Genomic DNA, 18,340 nt, shown 5'->3' with positions numbered 1-18,340 from the left:
CTACTTCGGATTTAACTCAGATGTATGATAGTATGTCTGTGATATCGTTTTGTCTCTTACAACTCTTCATAGAATGGCAATGTATTTTTGTACATGGTATGACAAGTTGTTTGAAGCACACCATCTCTATGTACATAGATGAGACGTTAATTAAGAAATAATATATAGCAGAATCACGATTTATTAGATTTTATTTTTTATCCTAATATGAAAAATTTATGTACACTTCTGTTAAAACACGGCAATTGTGACGTCACACCGACATGTGTTTTATGGCTATACATGTGCCGAGAAAGATTGCTACCATATTTGATCTACTGTAACATATAAAAGACGTTTTAAATTCAAAATGATAGAGCAGACCTGCCTTACACTTAATTCTTACATATTGTATCGATTATAAGGCGCGTGTAACAACTCACTAGAACGTACTCATTATCAATGTTATTCCGTCGGGACGAATTACTTCCCGTACTATCAGTGCGTTGATGTGACGTCGGCCTACTACAATTGGCGCCATACACGCCGTAATACTGTTTTCCAGTTTCATCTACTTGTTTACATAAAGACGTATCAGAAATGAAATATTATATAGCAGAAGCATCTTTTAACATATCTTAACAATTAACAAGAATCGATTAAACCCTGCATATATAATTCACTCGGTCTAATCTCTCATGAAATTATTCCGCAGGCGTATAACCTCTTCGTACTGTTTCGATATGTTAAAACATGATTCCGCTATATATTATTTCTAAAATCTAATAAATCGTGTGCCTTGCAATATTCTGAATTTCGCCAACTCAGACGCCTATTTTACCCGTACAAGCAATAAACAGCAACCTGTTAAATACATGTATTCTCCTTTTTTGACCTCGTTGATGGGCGGGGAGTGGATGCAGACTAGCTCTTCAAGTACAGACATCAAATGTATATGCTGTATTGGCGTCTAATAACAAGAAAAGGGGTGTGTATGGTAAGCGTACATCGGTGTAAACACAGTAGACATTGACCCGAATAAATGGAAATAATTTTGGTCTTTTTTTTCTGAAAAGTGATGTAAACTATATCCATCTAACGCTCCCTTTATTGATCAAAAACAACACTCGAATAGAACATCGAATATAAATAGCTTTTATGCCATCAGCCAAAGCCATGCCCAAGTGACTTTAACAAATAAGACAGAACAAAATACAACATATTTTATTTTCAAACAATCATTATCATAGCAAACTGTACTGCCGCCACCCCACCCCTAGTTGCAAGACCATTTTCAATTTTTAAATTAGAACTTCTGCGGTATAACTTTACCTTCTGCTTTTTCACTGGAGTTGGCAATTATTTATTATACAAAATAACAAGATTTAAGTCTGATAAAAACTGCAAAAACAACGTTTAAACTTTGGCCCAGAAATGAAGAACAGACATTGGATTTTTTTTATAATTTTAATACTGTAAACAATTCAATACATAAGATAAATATAAATCGTTTAAAAGTGGGATTTTTGTCAATATTAAGGATTTTTTTTTTACCTTTTATTTTTACCTTTTGTCACATGTTAACTCAAATCACAAAATCAGACATAATGTTCTAGTTCATAATGTACGTGCAGCTAATAAATTAAACTTGACAAGGTAACAAAACTGTAGCACGTATCATCAAACCCATAATGTTTTGGGCTTAAAAGGTCTAATTTTGATAAGCCGTCGCTTTAAATGACATCACAAGGAATAGGTTACAGTCTCTCTTATTGTTCATCGCAAAGCGAAGTAACTTGTTAGTAAGATGTGTAAAAGAATGGAGGCGTAACATGCATGTAGCATTATTTTAACGTTTAAATGTTTTCAAGAAATGCAATATTTTGAAAACGAGCACTACCTAAGCCTAGTTACAAATGAACTGTATGAAGCACCGATTACAAAATGAAGCTTAGAAAGTTTCTGGTTAAATAACAAACGTCAAACACCTGCAGTGCATAGTGCATCTGTTGACACGTGGGTACAATATTTAGAATATCTTTTAAAACAGTTTTGTAAAACGGAAACATGATTTAGAATATCTGTTGAAACATATTCACAAAATATAAAGGATCTAAAATAGGAATTTCAACGATAAGTCCACGTATTTCTCATTTGACAAGATACGACTGACGTAACGTGTATGTCACATTGACACTTGCGTCTGTTACATGTAAAATGAAAAAAATAAAAGTAATTTCTAATGTAATGATCCGTGTATATATTAGTACGACTTCATCGCCATTTTTTGTATCTCTTCCTATTTCACTCGTCCTGAAATAAAACAAAATCAATATTCATTATTTCAGAAGTTTAAAAGAAACCTGATATACAACAACGTACTATACTAAAACTTGAAGTGTGTCCATAGGGAATGGATGCCGCCGCAATATGATGTTAAGACATAGAAGTGTGAGTCTTGTGAGTTATCACTCTTTGACAGTAGAACACATATACTGAAGTAATGGACTGGAAAAGAAAAAATTGAAACAGTTATAGAACGGGCAAGAAAATTAGATCTACCTTAGATTTTTGATCTCTACATGTGTCATTCTGACCTTTGAGTTAGGGGTATGGCTCTTATATTTGACAGGTTGTCTTTTTACGATGGTTATTTGCATTAAGTTATTTCAAAACACAAAGTTATCGATCGGACATCATTTTGCGCGCATACACACACATGCGCGGACAACAGACGCACGTACACGGACAGGACTTACAATTTACCCTCCCCATCTTCCACATTTTTAGCGGCCGGGGCATAAAAAGTGAATTATATCATATTTAATTTATAATCTTTGAGAAATTTCACATTATGTTACTTTTAATAACTAATTTTATAAAAGTAATTTTAAAGATTCATGTAACCCTGAGACACGGGTACATGCAATTTTTGCGATAAATCTACAACCTTATTAAGTTTGTATTCTCCGTTGGCATCAGTCTTAATTGTGTATGTATTATTTTCTCCAGGATTTACACCATTATGTAGTTTCCAATCCTTCGCCCATGCCCATGCCATTTGCTCAGTTCTAAATGAGTACACAGGGTTACCGTCCTTGCCTATGCCTATCACCCCTGCTCCGAAGTTATTCTTGGCATTTCGCAGTTTCATGTCCATCTGATCAAGTGCGTAATCTGCAGCCTCTTGTGTACACTTGTTCGCTGAAATTATCATACAATTGAAATAACTTGATCACTCAGCCACTTTTAAAAGTTTTCTTAGTCAGTATTTTGCTATATTGTATAACTCTTTTTCTTGTTCAAACTTAACATTTGTGTTTTTAAATTATGGTGTTAAATTTATATTTATGCTATTTGTTTTACAGTCTTATGTTAAACAAAGAACATTAATATTAGAACAATCTTTTAAAAACATGTAAGATTAATTGATTAATTTAGTTTAATACTTATATTCTTGGTTTAACAAATATTATAAAAAAAACATTAATATAAACTTTAACACTATATAGGTGTTAAAATTATACTATATGTAAAATTCATATTTGAAAATATGGGCAATTTCTACATATTGTTTATGTAAAAAACAATTAAAATGTTTACAGTACTAAAGTAATAATAAATGTATGTCTAAACACAGTGTAAATGAATACTATCACTAAAAAAAAAAACTGCAAGTTTAGTAACAATCGAATTTTATTGCATAACATTTGATTATGAATGTAACTCTACATTCACAACGTTAAATACATTTGAATGGATTTTCTAGATTTGATTTAAAAGATTCATTTAAGGTAGTTCTGCACGTTTGGATCGAAATTTTTTCTACAATGTAGAATTTGATTAAACTCTCATTTTTTAAAAATTCAGAATATAACTAGAAAATTCAGCAAATAAAAAGGATAGGGTCGTGTGCTTGATTTTTTGCTAGACTGATTTGAAAAAATTGGACCTTACAAAATATTTCATAATGGGAGTCTATGGGAAAATCATAACTTTCATAGCATTTTCGCGAATAGGAAGTTTTCTGCAATGTAGATTTTGATAAACTCCTCACAGTTGTAAATAAACACATGGCCTATAATTTGGTGAAATAAAATGTATAGGTCCGTGTGCTTATTTTTGAGATATTTGACTATGATTAAGGTGAACCGGACATTTCACGCTAACTTTAAGACCTTATTTTGATTTTTTTAACGAGTCATATGTTTTAATATCATATTTTGTTTTTAGAAATATAGCAACAGTGTCTTTGTAATAAATTTACTCACGTGTTTCGATTAATTCATAAAATGATTTTCATTTCCGTATGCCGAATCCAGGCTTTATCCTACGTTTTCCGGATAAATGACGTTACGCCATCACTTCCGGTTTATCAAACGTGCAGAATACCTTAAAGATGGGCATTTAATATCTTTAAATTGGAACAAAAAAAAAGAGTTATATAATATAGCAAAGGTTTTGTCTGTCATAGTAAACATTATAACTAGTTTTTCATTAAAATCTACATTTATCTCATTCAGAACAACAATTTTATAGCAAAGTAATTAAAGTATATAATTTCACGAAAAAACAGAACATTTTTTTAATTAGTAATAAGTTCATACACACTGTTATGAACAAATAACAATAACAAATATGAAATTCTACGAATCATGCGTTTTTTACCTTGATATTAAACTATTCTTACTAGTATGTAACAATCAAAAGCTATAATGAAAATTACAAAAAGCAGATAAAGATATTGTATGGAATTAGATAAGTAGCATACTGTATTTCATCAAGGATATGATGTCATACGCCAAGGCAACTCTTGTAATAGACTCTCCATGACCAGTGCAAGAGATCCCTCCTACATTATTGTCGGCATAACCTCCTATACCTGAAATTGATTATGTAGTTTTTTAATATTTTACAATACGTTTAACTCATATCTATTTGTGTCCGTGCTGATTTATTTTGACGTCGAATTATGAATAAAATTGTCCATCAACGTCATCGTCAAGTTCTAGCAATACCGCAGAATATGTTTAGCTTAATGCTATTATATCTGTTCTGTCTACACAATTTTCAGTCTTCTTTAATAATGTTTTCTTACTACATATGAAGGTAAAACGCTGACCTGTCTTTGGCATTATGTTTAAATACTTTCTTTGTACGTAGCTGTTTGGAGAATTCTGGCCATAATTGATGTACTTGAAATAAATGATAAATTGACGGGCAAATTACTTTTGTACTGGTTAATCGAGGGTAAAATTTCGACTGATAAACAGTTTTATTCGGTAGGTATTTTTTTGATTTTCAGTTAATTATTTTTAATTTTGTAACTATGCGCTCTACAATGCAAGGACCAGTTGTACAAAACCATATACAATTTTCGACCAGTCAAAACGCCCGCTATAAATAGCACAGAGTTGCAGCTTAGACTCATTCTTGCAGAATCCTCTCCTGTATCAGTATACGCACAGAACGATGTGTAACCTCGATCATAGTTTATAATATTGTTCTGGACCATGAAATTGTTTGGGGTCAGGTTTAAGACAGAGGTTTGATATGAAACAGATTTGGTTTCAAGGTTTGGAGTTTTTGAGCCAGCCAGGTTTGTTTTGAGACGACAGTTATTGGACCATTTGGGTGTCTGTTACACGTACAGGGTATGCTTATAATTGCAGGGGCCTTCGATCCATATACTTATCATAGGTCGAGCGGTTCTCGAAGAAGTTTCAGACATATTTGGTTCAACACCAATAGGATATGACTCGTAGATATCATTCGAAGGGAACATCATATTTAGAAAAAATAGGTATAGCAGTGGTTGAATTGAACATCACTGATAGTATGATATTTGTTAAAAATATCGAATGATTTGTCTGATCCCTGAAAATGTTGAGCATGTAATAGAAGTCATATGCAAATCATTAAAACACGAATCATTAAGGCAAAGATAGCCTGAGGAAAATGATATATCTGAGATTTAAAGGTCTCATCATCTCTGTGATTTGACGAAGGGCATTCACCAAAGTCTGTCAGCTAGTCTAAATCACAGTAGCCAGAGACAGGATCTATTTCCATGCAAACGGACAATTTGTAGATGTTTCACTCACATTGTATAATTGAATACTAAATACGGCACGACAAATTTTGTTTTAAATAATACACACTTACGGTATCGTCATCCCGATCTATTTGGAAGGGCCAAGAAATAGTGCTTTGATATTTGATGTACTCAAACATATTTAGATGCTGTTCAAAGCGTGATTTATTTTAATCAATCTAAACACTCCGCATTGGTTCTAAAACACGCTTCTGCTGTATGAGTTATTAAATACTGTTGAAAATGGCGTTAAACTACAAACACACAAATGTTGATTACCAGCAATAGGGCTATCGCCGACTCGGCCTGGTCTCTTGTTAGTGATTCCCCCTGTAGAAGTTCCAAACGCAATATTTCCGTTTCTGTCTATAGCGACAGCTCCAACTGTGTCATGTCCCCTACAAAAAAGACTTAGTTTCGAATTATTTTTCATAAAAGAATTAAGATAAATCCACATAAAGCATTAAAGTGTCAAAAATATATGATTTTATTAAAATAGAATTACTTTTTAAAGGTTACTTTTTGTTAAAGCGAATATGAGAAAATAAAACTTATTGATATAAGTTATTTTCTGATTATTCAAGTATTTTTAATTATATGCATGTACTTAGAATACTTTTGTTTTTATTCCTCTACATGTATTGAGGATCAACTAAGTCAAGATATAAGATGCTTGCACACATGGTATCCTTTGCGATAGTTGTAGGGTTAGGGTTACCCTTACCGTAACCATATTAACCTTTACGCGCTCAAGCGAATGCTGCTACATGTGCAAGGAAAGCTAACGCGTGTGCGCGCGATGGTATTGACGTACTCTAATCCTAACCCTTAATATGTGCAACTACCGGTTTCCGCTCAATAACGAAGAGTAATTTTCTTAGAAGTATCCGAAATATATATACATGTGTATAATTTTATGTCAAGTTCAATGATCATGAAATTTGAATCTGTATCAAAAGACTTAGGACCCTTGAAGTAGTCAATACTGCTGGAAATGTCAGTTTCAGTTCAATAACAAGATTAGTGTTTTTTGTCAAATCCGATTGCCAATCAGCTCGGTCCAGTATCTGCAGAGTTATGGCCCTTGAATAAGTTAAAATTGTAAATTTAACAGTGTCCGCTCAAATATGTACTTTTCCTTTGATGTCAGGCACCCTTCCATGGAAAATGTTTCATATTAATATATAGATCGAATTCGGCTACCAAGTTCGCACAGTTTAAGAGCTCTATTATATCTGACTCAAGTTCGATAACCACCTAGTTTGGTTCAGTGTCGCCAGATAAGTGGTACTAGACTTATTCATCTGTACAAGATAATAATGCTGTTCGGTGAAATACTTTGAGCCGCTAGTAGGAAACGAACTGAATCTAGACGAAGCTCAGAGAGAAAGAGCATAGCTTGTTAAAACTTAAATTCTAAAGACTCATATAAAAGGAGTCGGCATTGGTTTACTTTAAGATAATAAAAGTTAAGAGCAGACTTGCTGCAAGCACTGAGCACATCAGACACTGCCGGTTCCACACATCTCAAAGTAAGCTGACCACAAATGGGAACTGTAGTTAAAGATATAGCAGTCCAGTTGCTTGATATAGATATAAAAAAGATGGGGATTGGATAAAAACGTGGGAGGGAAAAAGATAAATAAAAGTTAGGACATAGAAACGGTCATAAAAACTTTCTTTCTTCACTAATCACAATTGTATTTCAGCTAACTTATTGCATCCATCTGAAAGCAAATAACTGACATTTTCAAACGCATGTGTTTTCATTCTTAGATGGTACATTTATAAATACATGTAATGATGCTGAAATTATTTTAAGTAGTAATATAAATGTTGATGTTGAGCAATTTGATAATATGTTTACATATGACGAAGCTTTAAAATCACTGGCAATGCTGAAAAGTGGTAAAAGAGGAGGTATTGATTGTTTTCGAAAATTTTAAAACATATGTGCCGGCCAATGGAAAACTGAGCGAAAGTTTAGACAGTTTAAAAGGTGTTAAACAATGCGAACCACTGCCACCTTTGTTGTTTGTATTCTTTATTTATAAACTTAATATGACCAATCTATTGACTCGTTTAAATAGTACGGATGAATTACATCTGTTTTTACTTCTTTTAGCTGACGATACAGTATCGATGTCTTATACAAAAGAAGGGTTACAAAAACTGCCGAATAATTTGCATTTGTATTTTAGTAATTGGGGTATTAGTGTAAATACTGATAAAACTGTTGTGATGGTTTGTAAGAAGGGCAGTAGGCCGGAAAATATTAATTTATATTATGATAACCACTAGCTTAATATAGTTACGAAGTTTACTTGTTTAGGCGTTACTTTGTAACAGCTAATGGCAGTTTTTACCAGGCGCAAAAGTCACTATCTCAGCTGGCTATGAACACACTTTTCCCCCATTAAATTCACTGTTTGAAACAGTATCCTTGGAGGCAAAGGAAAAAACTTAAGTTATTTGATTCTATGATTACATCGATTTTATAATTATGGATGTGAAATATGGGGTTTTCATAGAGCGGCCGATACAGAAAGAATACACCTAAAGTTTCTAAAACATATCTTGAAAGTTCGCCACAATTTACGGAGAATTTGGACGAGTTCCACTACATATAATTCGTAAATTAAGGCTGGTTAAATATTGGTTCAGAACTATTCAAACCCCAGATTCGTTAGTTTATAAGTTATTTGATCAACGTGATGATCACGGAAGTTTTGTTAATAAATGGGCCGAAAGTATCAAACAACTGCTAGACAATTTAGGATTTTCTTTATCTGTGGAATAATGCAGCAGTTTCGAATATGCAAATTCAAAGTGTAATTTGAAGTATATGTGATCAATATCTACAGCAATGGTTTTCAGAAAGTAGAGATTTGTCTAAACACCAAACTTATTGTATATTTAAAAAATAGTGTGAAACTGAAAAGTATTTGAGTTGTGTTAAAAATGATAATTATAGAATTGCTTTATCTAGACTTAGATTTTCTGCACATAATTTACTTATTGAAGAAGGAAGATACAGAAATATAGAAAAAAAACAAAGAATATGCACTTAATGTACAAAATGTAATGTGAACTGTATCGAAAATGAATATCACTTTCTCTTAGTATGTCCTTATTATAGACAGCTTAGACTTGATTATTTACCAAAATATTACTACCACCGGCCAAGTGTGGTCAAATTAAGATCACTTTTAAATTGTTCACAGAGTAGTCTGATTAATAAATCAGCTAAATATCACAACCAAGCAAACATTCTACGAGGATAATACTTCCCTAGAATATAGAAAATTGCACACGTCTATCGTTGCAATAACTACATATTTTGCTCATACAATTGTGTTAAAACATTACATTTAATTTCATGCTTTTCTCTTTTGTAAACATTCTGTTGTATAAAAAAACTTTATGCATCGAGGCGTGTCTGCACTTTTAGCTCATAACAATACTGCGGTAAACGCCGAGGATAGCGGGTAAGTCACGCCTGATAAATTGACGTTGAATTATACGCCACTGAATTTATTGTTGTTGTTGTTGTTGTTGTTGTATTAGCGATGAACATTCATTTGTTTATGCCAAATAAAATATTGAATTGAATTAAATAAACAAACAGTTGTGTCATATAATCAAGGTCGCGTGTGTATGTGTGTATTGTACTACAGTAAACAGGTGCGAAGTTAACGAGTCAATTATGTATATTCGACGAGCGGTGTGTTATGTGTTTTTTTTTCATCAAAATTGATTCGCAGAAAAAAAGCGACCGATTGTAAAATAAAGTCGGGAAGAATTTTAATTAAGGATTGTTTCTGTCACGTCAGCAATCATCTGAGGATTAATTGGATTTAATTTAAACGGTAATTAAATGGTAATTAACTTTAATTACTTTTTTCTTATTGTACAGAAATGTTTGGCCAAGAAAAAGTTATGTACGCTGTAACGACTGTCATTCTTAAAACATGTCTTCCGAAAACCGGAAGAAAATTCAACACCGAAAGGAGGGTGCTAAAATTGCACAAACAAACAAGAGTTTAACTTCGTTCTTTAAAAGGTAAATAAATCTACATTTTATTTGTTTACATTTAATGAGGAAGTAATTTACGTTTCTGAAAATACATTTTGGGAAATAATTAATGTACACTTTCAATTCGTCACGTGAGTCAGATAGCACGTGCAAATTCATCAGGTCTAGGATTTCATAGTTTTTACAGGCATTCTGTAAATATACGGACAACCCATAAACCATAAAATTAAAAGTTGTTTTAAAGTCTTTTTTTCAGTCTAAATGTTCAATATGAAATACGAATTTACTACACTCGTAAAAACTTTTATACAATGTACAATGTTACATTATATAGGTTTTTGAGAAATTATAAAAAGTATTTTGAGATAAAGATTTTTGAAGGAATAATCAAATTCATGCAAATTTAACATCTTGATTGATACTGATCAAAAAGTAAATAAGAAGCATGTGCTTTTTAAAAAAAAAAAAGAAACTAGTTTAAAATCACAAAATGTCACTAGATCTATTATTTCTGACTGAGTTATATTCTTTAAAGACAGTATTTTGTTATTGTCTTTCTTGTGTATTTTACAAGATATTTTATTGTTTTAGTTTTTCTGCTTGCCTTGATTGAAATGTACTGACAGTTTCCCATAGTCAAAGAAGAGAATAATAAATAAATAAATAAAAAGAGGGTCAAGATGGTCCTAGGTCGCTTACCTGAATAACACACCATAACAGAGTAAACATGTTTTACCTAGTGATTTCATGGAGACAAATATTCTAACCAATTTTCATTAAGATTGGACCATAAAATGTGACCTCTTGAGTGTAAACAGGTATTTTCTTTGATTTGACCTAGTGACCTAGTTTTTTTACCCCACATGACCCAGAATCGAACGCCAAAATTTCATGAAAACAAACATTCTGAAAAGTTTTGAGCAAAAAAAAATACTGGCCTCTAGAGTTTATACAAGCTTTTCGTTTGATTTGGCCTAGTGACCTAGTTTTTGACCCCACATGATCCGGATTTAAAATCTTCCAAGACTTCATGATAACAAACATTCTGACCAAGTTTTATGAAGATAGAATAAAAAATGTTCCCCCTAGGATCTAAACAAACTTATTCTTTGATTTGACCTGGTGACCTAGTTTTTGAACCCACATGACCCAGATAAAAATTTATCTGATATTTCATGCCGACAAACGTTCTGGATAAGTTTCATGCACATCAAATGAACAAGAGTGTTAACAAGCTTTTCCTTTGATTTGACCGAGTGACCTAGTTTTTGACCCCATATAACCCAGTTTCAAACTTGGCCTAGGAATCATCAAGATAAACATTCTGACCAAGTTTCATGAAGATAGGATCATAAATGTGGCCTCAAAAGTGTTAACACTCTTTTCATTTGATTTGACCGGATGACCTAGTTCTTTACCCCATATGTCCCAGTTTCGAAATTGTCCTAGAAATCATCAAGATAAACAGTCTGACCAAGTGTCATGAAGATAGGTTCATAAATGCGGCCTCTAGGTTGTTAACAAGCTTTTCCAATGATTTGACCTGATGACCTAGTTTTTGACCCGACATGACCCACTTTCGATCCAGGCCTAGAGATCATCAAGATTATCATTCTGTGCAAGTTTGTATCAAATCAAAGCATAAATGAAACCTCTATATGGCCGAAAGGACCAAAATAGAAAATTATGTCCCTTTCAGGGGCAGTAACTCTAGAACCCATGATGGAATCTAGCCGGTTTTCGAAAGGAACCAAAATCTTATTGTGACTTAAGTTGTGTGTATGTGTGGTTAAATTCAAATCGAAAATGTCATTTCAAACGTGTTCACAATGTAAAAATTAACAAATTTCGGCTCTTTCAGGGGTCAATCAGGGTCCGTAAATCTGAAACCTATGATTGGATCTGAAAGATTCATCATGGAATCCAAGAGTTATTGTTGTTGAAGATATTTTGCAAGTTTGTGTCAAATCAAACTATAAATGAAGTCTCTATTTGGCTGCAAAAGCGAAAAAAGCAAATTTTGGCCCTTTAAGGGGCCATAACTCTGGAACCAATGATGGGATCTGGCCAGTTTTCGAAAGAAACTGAGATATCATGCCAGTACAAGTTGTGTGCAAGTTTGATCAATGTTGATTGCACAATGTGGTCTCTATCGTGTTCAAAAGCAAAAAATAGCAAATTTTGGCCCTATAAGGGGCCATAACTCTAGAACCCATGATGGGAACTAACCAGTTTTTGACGGGAACCGTAATATTATACCAATACAAGCTGTGTACAAGTTTGATTAAAGTTGATTGCAAAAAAAGGTCTCTATCGGGTTCACAGGCCAAAATAACAAATTTTAGCCCTATAAGGGACCATAACTGTAGAACCCATGATGAAGACTGGCCAGTTTTCTTACAGAACTGAGATATTATGCCAAGACAAGTTTTGTGCAAGTTTGATTTAAGTTGATTGCAAAATGTGGTCTCTATCGTGTTCACAAACCAAAAACAGCAAATTTTGGCCCATTAAGGGGCCATTACTGTAGAACCCATGATAGGATCAGGCCAGTTTTCTTAAGGAACCGAGATATTATGCCAAGACAAGTTGTGTACAAGTTTGATTAAAGTTGATTGCAAAATAAGTTCTCTATCGGGTTCACAGGCCAAAAATAGCAAATTTTAGCCCTATAAGGGGCCATAACTGTAGAACCCATGATGAAGACTGGCCAGTTTTCTTACAGAACTGAGATATTATGCCAAGACAAGTTTTGTGCAAGTTTGATTTAAGTTGATTGCAAAATGTGGTCTCTATCATGTTCACAAACCAAAAACAGCAAATTTTGGCCCATTAAGGGGCCATAACTGTAGAACCCATGATGGGATCAGGCCAGTTTTCTTAACGAACCGAGATATTATGCCAAGACAAGTTGTGTGCAAGTTTGATCAAAACCAATTGCAAAATGTGGTCTCTATCGTGTTCACAAGAAATTGTGTGACGACGGACGACGGACGAAGGGCGATCACAAAAGCTCAACTTATCACTACGTGACAAGTGAGCGAAAAATGTATTGTGTCATATATTGTCTTTTATATTTCATCCACTTTGGTTAAAAACAGAAACTAGGTAAAGAGTTATAAGATATCGCAAGAATACTCAATTTGAGGGATGTTATTAAGTAATAACTGAAGATGGTGCTGATATGTTTACAAGTGAGAACCATTAATCGCACTGAGATTCAGAGAACACCTCAGTCAATTGTGTTAAGAAAGACACAAGCAGATATTTTCAATAAAATATTTATCTTTTTACAGATTTTATTATTTAATATAATAGATATATAAATAAGCATTTTTAGAGAGAAATACAATAAAACAGAATGGTACATCATCACACAAATACACTAAGAATCATGCCTCCAAATTGCGCGAAATGGCGCGCATGATTTCGAAATTTTACGGGGTATCATGCCCCCGGATCCCACAAGCCCCATGCCAAAGACATATTTCACATTAGGATAACTTACGGTCAGTTTTCAATTTGCTTCCCTTTAGTTTGCATATTTGTTTTTGACGTGTTATCTGTCTTTCACATACCATGCATATAAGACAGTCCTCACTGGAAAAATGAAAACTACTTTCCCATTATTTTCGGATGTTCTTAATATAATTGAATATAATTTCATATGAAAATATAACTGATCAAGCCGGTGATCAGTATGAAAATCTGCAACATGAACAGAAATATGTTGTGCCATTTTGGCACACTAATATGTAAGAAATACTTTTTTAGTCTTGAAATGAATTATGTCATGTTTCAGGTGAGTATAATTTGAATGCCCGGTCGTAGGTTGAGAGTGTACCAGTCTTGAGTCGAAAACCTTTAAGATTTAGATGCTTAATCTATGAACGAGTTTGTAGACAATGAACCGATATTGCAATTAGTGACTCTTACACTGAGAGCATACCGTCACCTCAGCGCAAAAACAGGATAAGTGCTTCTTCCATTCGAATTCCATTTGAATTTTTGAGGGAGGGGTGGGGTGTAGGGGGGTGGGGTGCGGGAAGTGAGTGAGTGTGTTCGGGTTTAACGTCTTTTCCAGTCATATAAACAACGGTGTCTACTTGTAGCAGTGAGCTCAATGCCCAACTTTATAGTGCTGCCTCACTGGAATGCCACACCGTAGACACGTGACATGATACCCCACCCAGTCAGAATTTTTTTCCCAAAGATTCTTTTTTTTTTTTCAAAATATTTTTTTGATATTAAAAAGCTAATTAGCATGATAAAGAAATACGTTATGTACTTGGTAATTTGCTTCAATAAGTACACATGAAATAACTAAATGCAACTCTTTGATAAGATGTTTGAAATAAGAAGCAGTTTGACTCAAATTATAGTTTCTAACATAGCACAGTCATATACTTCTATAAGTAATGGTTAAGAATCTGCTATTTACATATGTACACTGGTACCTTAAAGATGAATGAGCCTTAAAGGGAAATGGATATTGAGGAATAAACTGGGGGCGGGGCGGTGTTCAAGGGAATGCTTCCTGGAAAAAAATTGAATTTTACATGTAGCTCTGGTCTGATATAGCCTCTTTTTTATGCAGTCGGAACATTTTGCAGTACCAGTGCCCTTCATTCAGCCTGTCTGTCTGTCTCAATAATTTCATTTTTAACTTTTGTTATGCGAAAAAACCATCCGACTTGCGGAGGGTCGGCGATTCTACGCTATCTTGAAACTACAATCAAACGCCGTTGATACTTCAATATTTTATACATTAAAGAGATGCGCAAATAACCCTTGTAATAAATTTACTACCAAGTGTGTGAATGTGAACGTTCGTTTTATTTAAGGCCATCAGAAACAAACATTTTTGATTGCAATTTTAACTTCATTAAGCGATTGACAGACATCTCTGTTTTGTATCAATTTTTAGAAATAATTCATTTAAATTATATGACTTGTCTCGTTGTGGTATCAGCGCGCAGAGAAAATGGTCGTGGTGTACAATTTATTTCGAATTATTAAGTGGATATGTTACCCAATACCGTCCTGATGCATACCATACCTTGTACTAAAATCAGTCGTCAGTGCTTTACCGAAGGAATCTTTGAATTTCTTTCTATTTTCCTCAGTGATAAGGTTTTCCTTTGGTATTCTTGGAACACCTTCCTCGTCAGCGAACTGATTAGCCCCTTGTCCTACCAATAGACAGTGATCCGTCTGAAAAGTGAATTCGTTAGTGTGATACAATTTATTTTATCAAAAGTTTTCTAGAAATATATAATAAAAATTGTTTAATGAAGTTCAAATTCTAATAATAAAGGATTTGATAACGCGAAAAACGGCGAGTCTGGAATTCCATAATTCACCTTAGTTTAAAATATGTTACTAGTCCTCTTTTTGTAAGATAGAAAAGCCAAGCTAGATCAAGATAGAAAAAGTACAAAATTAGAAATTATTGTTGTATCCTATTCTCTGCTAATGTGACCCGCAGACTAGCAGCGATGTAACACTCATACTTTCATCTGGATGGTAGCATTGATTTTGTTTGTGATTTTTTTATATAGTTTGTTATTTCAGTTTGGAAGAACGACAGCTTAACCGATTGCACATCCACAATAATGCCCCCCCCCCCCCCCCCCCCCCCCCCCCCCCCCAAAAAAAAAACAAATGCCATAGTTGTTGTTAATTCAGTATACAAGTTTGACTCTTATTAATTAAGATAAGCATTTTGTGTTATTTTTTTCTCTTTTTATTCATTTATGAGTTAACCATTTAATGTATATGCAACCGGTTGTAAATTTTGTATCTTTAACCTTACTTATTCATATATTTTATGTTTTAATGGTGTCTGACCATGTTGAGACAGAGTTCCTTCCCTTCGACCAAATATTTATGTTTTATTCCATTAGAGTTACCTGACTCGGAATAATTTCCGCCGTAGGTGGCGTTTTCAGTTATTTTGCCCAGAAGGCTTGTTGAAATCATGCAGGGTAGTTGCAAAGTTTTGTGCTCTGTACTTTAATTTAAGTTTTAAGGTTTTATTGGAATAAATTATGTAACCTGGGAATTATGTGGTAACCGCTGCTTGGCTGTTTTCTTAGTAACCAGCTGCAGTCAGAGGGAATGAGTGTGGATGTGATTTTTATTCTAAACCATTAACTTTGGTTCTACGATGTACGTTATGGCCTCTTAAGTGTTCTACACTGTATTAACATAGCAAATACTATTAAAAGGAAACTGTGAACCTACCCTCGTTTTAGTAAGCTATACAAAACAGAACTTTATGGACAGTTAATACCCCAAAAAGCAATATGCCAAGAGGTACGCCAAAACTGCCAAAGTTACATATAATTCGTAGATATACGAGTATTTTTATTGCATCAGTATATATGATACTAAAACTATTCCCTTTTAATTTACACTGATTCTTCTTATTACACGCTGTGTTAATTTTAACGTTATTCCTTTTCTCCCTCCTTTAAAATTAATATGCATATAATTTGGCATACGTACCCATTATTTTACCTTAAAACATGTAATATTCAACTGGATTTCATATGAAAGAGTTAATATAAAAGTATGGTTATGGACGAAAAGGTTTGTAATATACAAGCAGATTTATGTAATAATAACACTTTAGTACTTACATGATCCATTACCATTCTGGCCAGAACAATAGGATTTTTCACGTTTTTCACGGCCGCTACAGCGCCTGTATTGAGCGTTCTTCCGTCCATAATTACTGCATCCATCTCAATATTACCTTCTGACGTCAAAGGAGAACCCGTTCCTTTAATACAAGTTCTGACAAATTGATAATTTAATGTAATATCATTTTAATATATCGGAAAATGCCTAACAAAAATAACATACGCAACAACAATAAAGATACATTTGACAACAAAATTGCATTAAGTTGTATCATGATATTATGATTTTAATTTGAACGACTTAAAATTAGAATTCACTATGAAAGAAAAGCAAAACTAAAGTTATGTTATACCTAGAGATAGGACTGCATATAATGTATAGAACTTTCACAAGATTAAAATAGTAGGTAATATCATTTTATAGTCAATGTATATATTTGCCACTTTATTTTTCAGAAAACTGTACATTTTCATAAATACGCATTACTTTATTTCAATGCTAAATAAGGTATATAGACAAACCGGCGTCAAATGTAGGATTATTCTCTAGTACACAGATAGCGGCTTGTACGGCGTCTAGTGCTGATCTGCCATCAATCAGCATGCGGTAACCTTTAAAAGCAGCTTCCTTTGTTCCTTCTAAGGCTTTTTCCTTCTTGTCACCTGGGAACGCCACTGCCCCGCCATGAACAATAATAGCAGGTTCTACATTGGTCGGTGTTTTCTCTCTCGAAACAAGTGAACGTACTGAACAAGATATCTGAAATATTTTTTATCTATCATTTCTTTTGCAGTTGCTTGCACAGATATGAATGTGTATCAATAATATACTTTACTGTTCAATTTCAGCGAATCATTTTGTCTTCCTGTTCAGTTTACAAACTATCGTTAGAACTACAAATTCATTTTAATGATTCTCGTACGTTCTATTCATTTATTAAACAACGACCCATTTGTTGTACGAAAAAGTTTATATACGAGTATGGTTATGCACGATAAGGCTGGTACAGTTAATATACAAGTAGGTTTATGTATTATTAACACTTTAAGTACTTACATGCTCCATTGCCATTCTGGCCAGAACAATAGGATTTTTCACGGCTGCTTCAGCGCCTGTATTTAGCGTTCTTCCGTCCATAATAACTGTTTCCATTTCAATTTTACCTTCTGACGTCAAAAGAAAATCCGTTCCTTGAAAACAAGTTCTTATAATTTAATGTAATATCATTTTAATATATCGGAAAACGCCAACAGCCTAACAAAAATAACATACACAATAATAATAAAGATACATTTGACAACAGAAATGGTTACATTCTACCAATTCAATCCCTTATTTATTTCATATTAATAACAAAACATTCAGACCTCATTTTCAGCACTTTACAGCCTTTCAATGATATGAAAACCATATATGGTCATTTAGTATAACATGTCTTCTTATCAAAAATAGAAAAATATTGACATGTTATGTTGTATATAAGAAAAAAAATCTGTCCTGACAAACATCACCCTCTAAAAATGCCCCTATGAAAACAGCCGTTTAGCAATTACGCGTAGGTAGACATTTTTCGCAAAGAATAA

The 18,340-nt window shown here is 33.4% G+C and overlaps 2 protein-coding genes across 5 annotated transcripts in view; one reads left to right on the top strand and one right to left on the bottom strand.

Annotated features, from left to right (window-relative positions):
- Positions 1-2,200: 2,200 nt before the first annotated feature.
- LOC123548882 (isoaspartyl peptidase/L-asparaginase-like) overlaps positions 2,201-18,340 on the bottom strand; it is a 48,099-nt gene continuing 31,959 nt past the window's right edge. For 3 of the 4 annotated variants that reach the window (XM_045336505.2, XM_045336507.2, XM_045336506.2), the window contains 8 exons: positions 17,814-17,947; positions 17,279-17,516; positions 16,754-16,896; positions 15,169-15,323; positions 6,353-6,471; positions 4,751-4,861; positions 2,930-3,183; positions 2,201-2,292 (listed from right to left, as the gene is read on the bottom strand). In XM_045336505.2, coding sequence (XP_045192440.2) covers positions 2,284-2,292; positions 2,930-3,183; positions 4,751-4,861; positions 6,353-6,471; positions 15,169-15,323; positions 16,754-16,896; positions 17,279-17,516; positions 17,814-17,909 — 1,125 coding nt within the window. In that variant the 5' untranslated portion in view covers positions 17,910-17,947 and the 3' untranslated portion in view covers positions 2,201-2,283. The remainder of the gene's footprint in view (positions 2,293-2,929; positions 3,184-4,750; positions 4,862-6,352; positions 6,472-15,168; positions 15,324-16,753; positions 16,897-17,278; positions 17,517-17,813; positions 17,948-18,340) is intronic. The other variant, XM_053545905.1, reaches the window with a different exon arrangement.
- The window catches only part of LOC123548877 (asparagine--tRNA ligase, cytoplasmic-like), a 36,062-nt gene continuing 27,640 nt past the window's right edge, over positions 9,919-18,340 (top strand). Inside the window, exon 1 of the mRNA XM_045336497.2 lies at positions 9,919-9,953. The gene's annotated coding sequence lies outside the window, so the exon portion shown is untranslated. The remainder of the gene's footprint in view (positions 9,954-18,340) is intronic.

Source organism: Mercenaria mercenaria, chromosome 6 (genome assembly GCF_021730395.1).
Source record: "Mercenaria mercenaria strain notata chromosome 6, MADL_Memer_1, whole genome shotgun sequence".
Lineage (NCBI taxonomy): Eukaryota > Metazoa > Mollusca > Bivalvia > Venerida > Veneridae > Mercenaria > Mercenaria mercenaria.
This window is presented reverse-complemented; position numbering and strand designations above follow the sequence as displayed.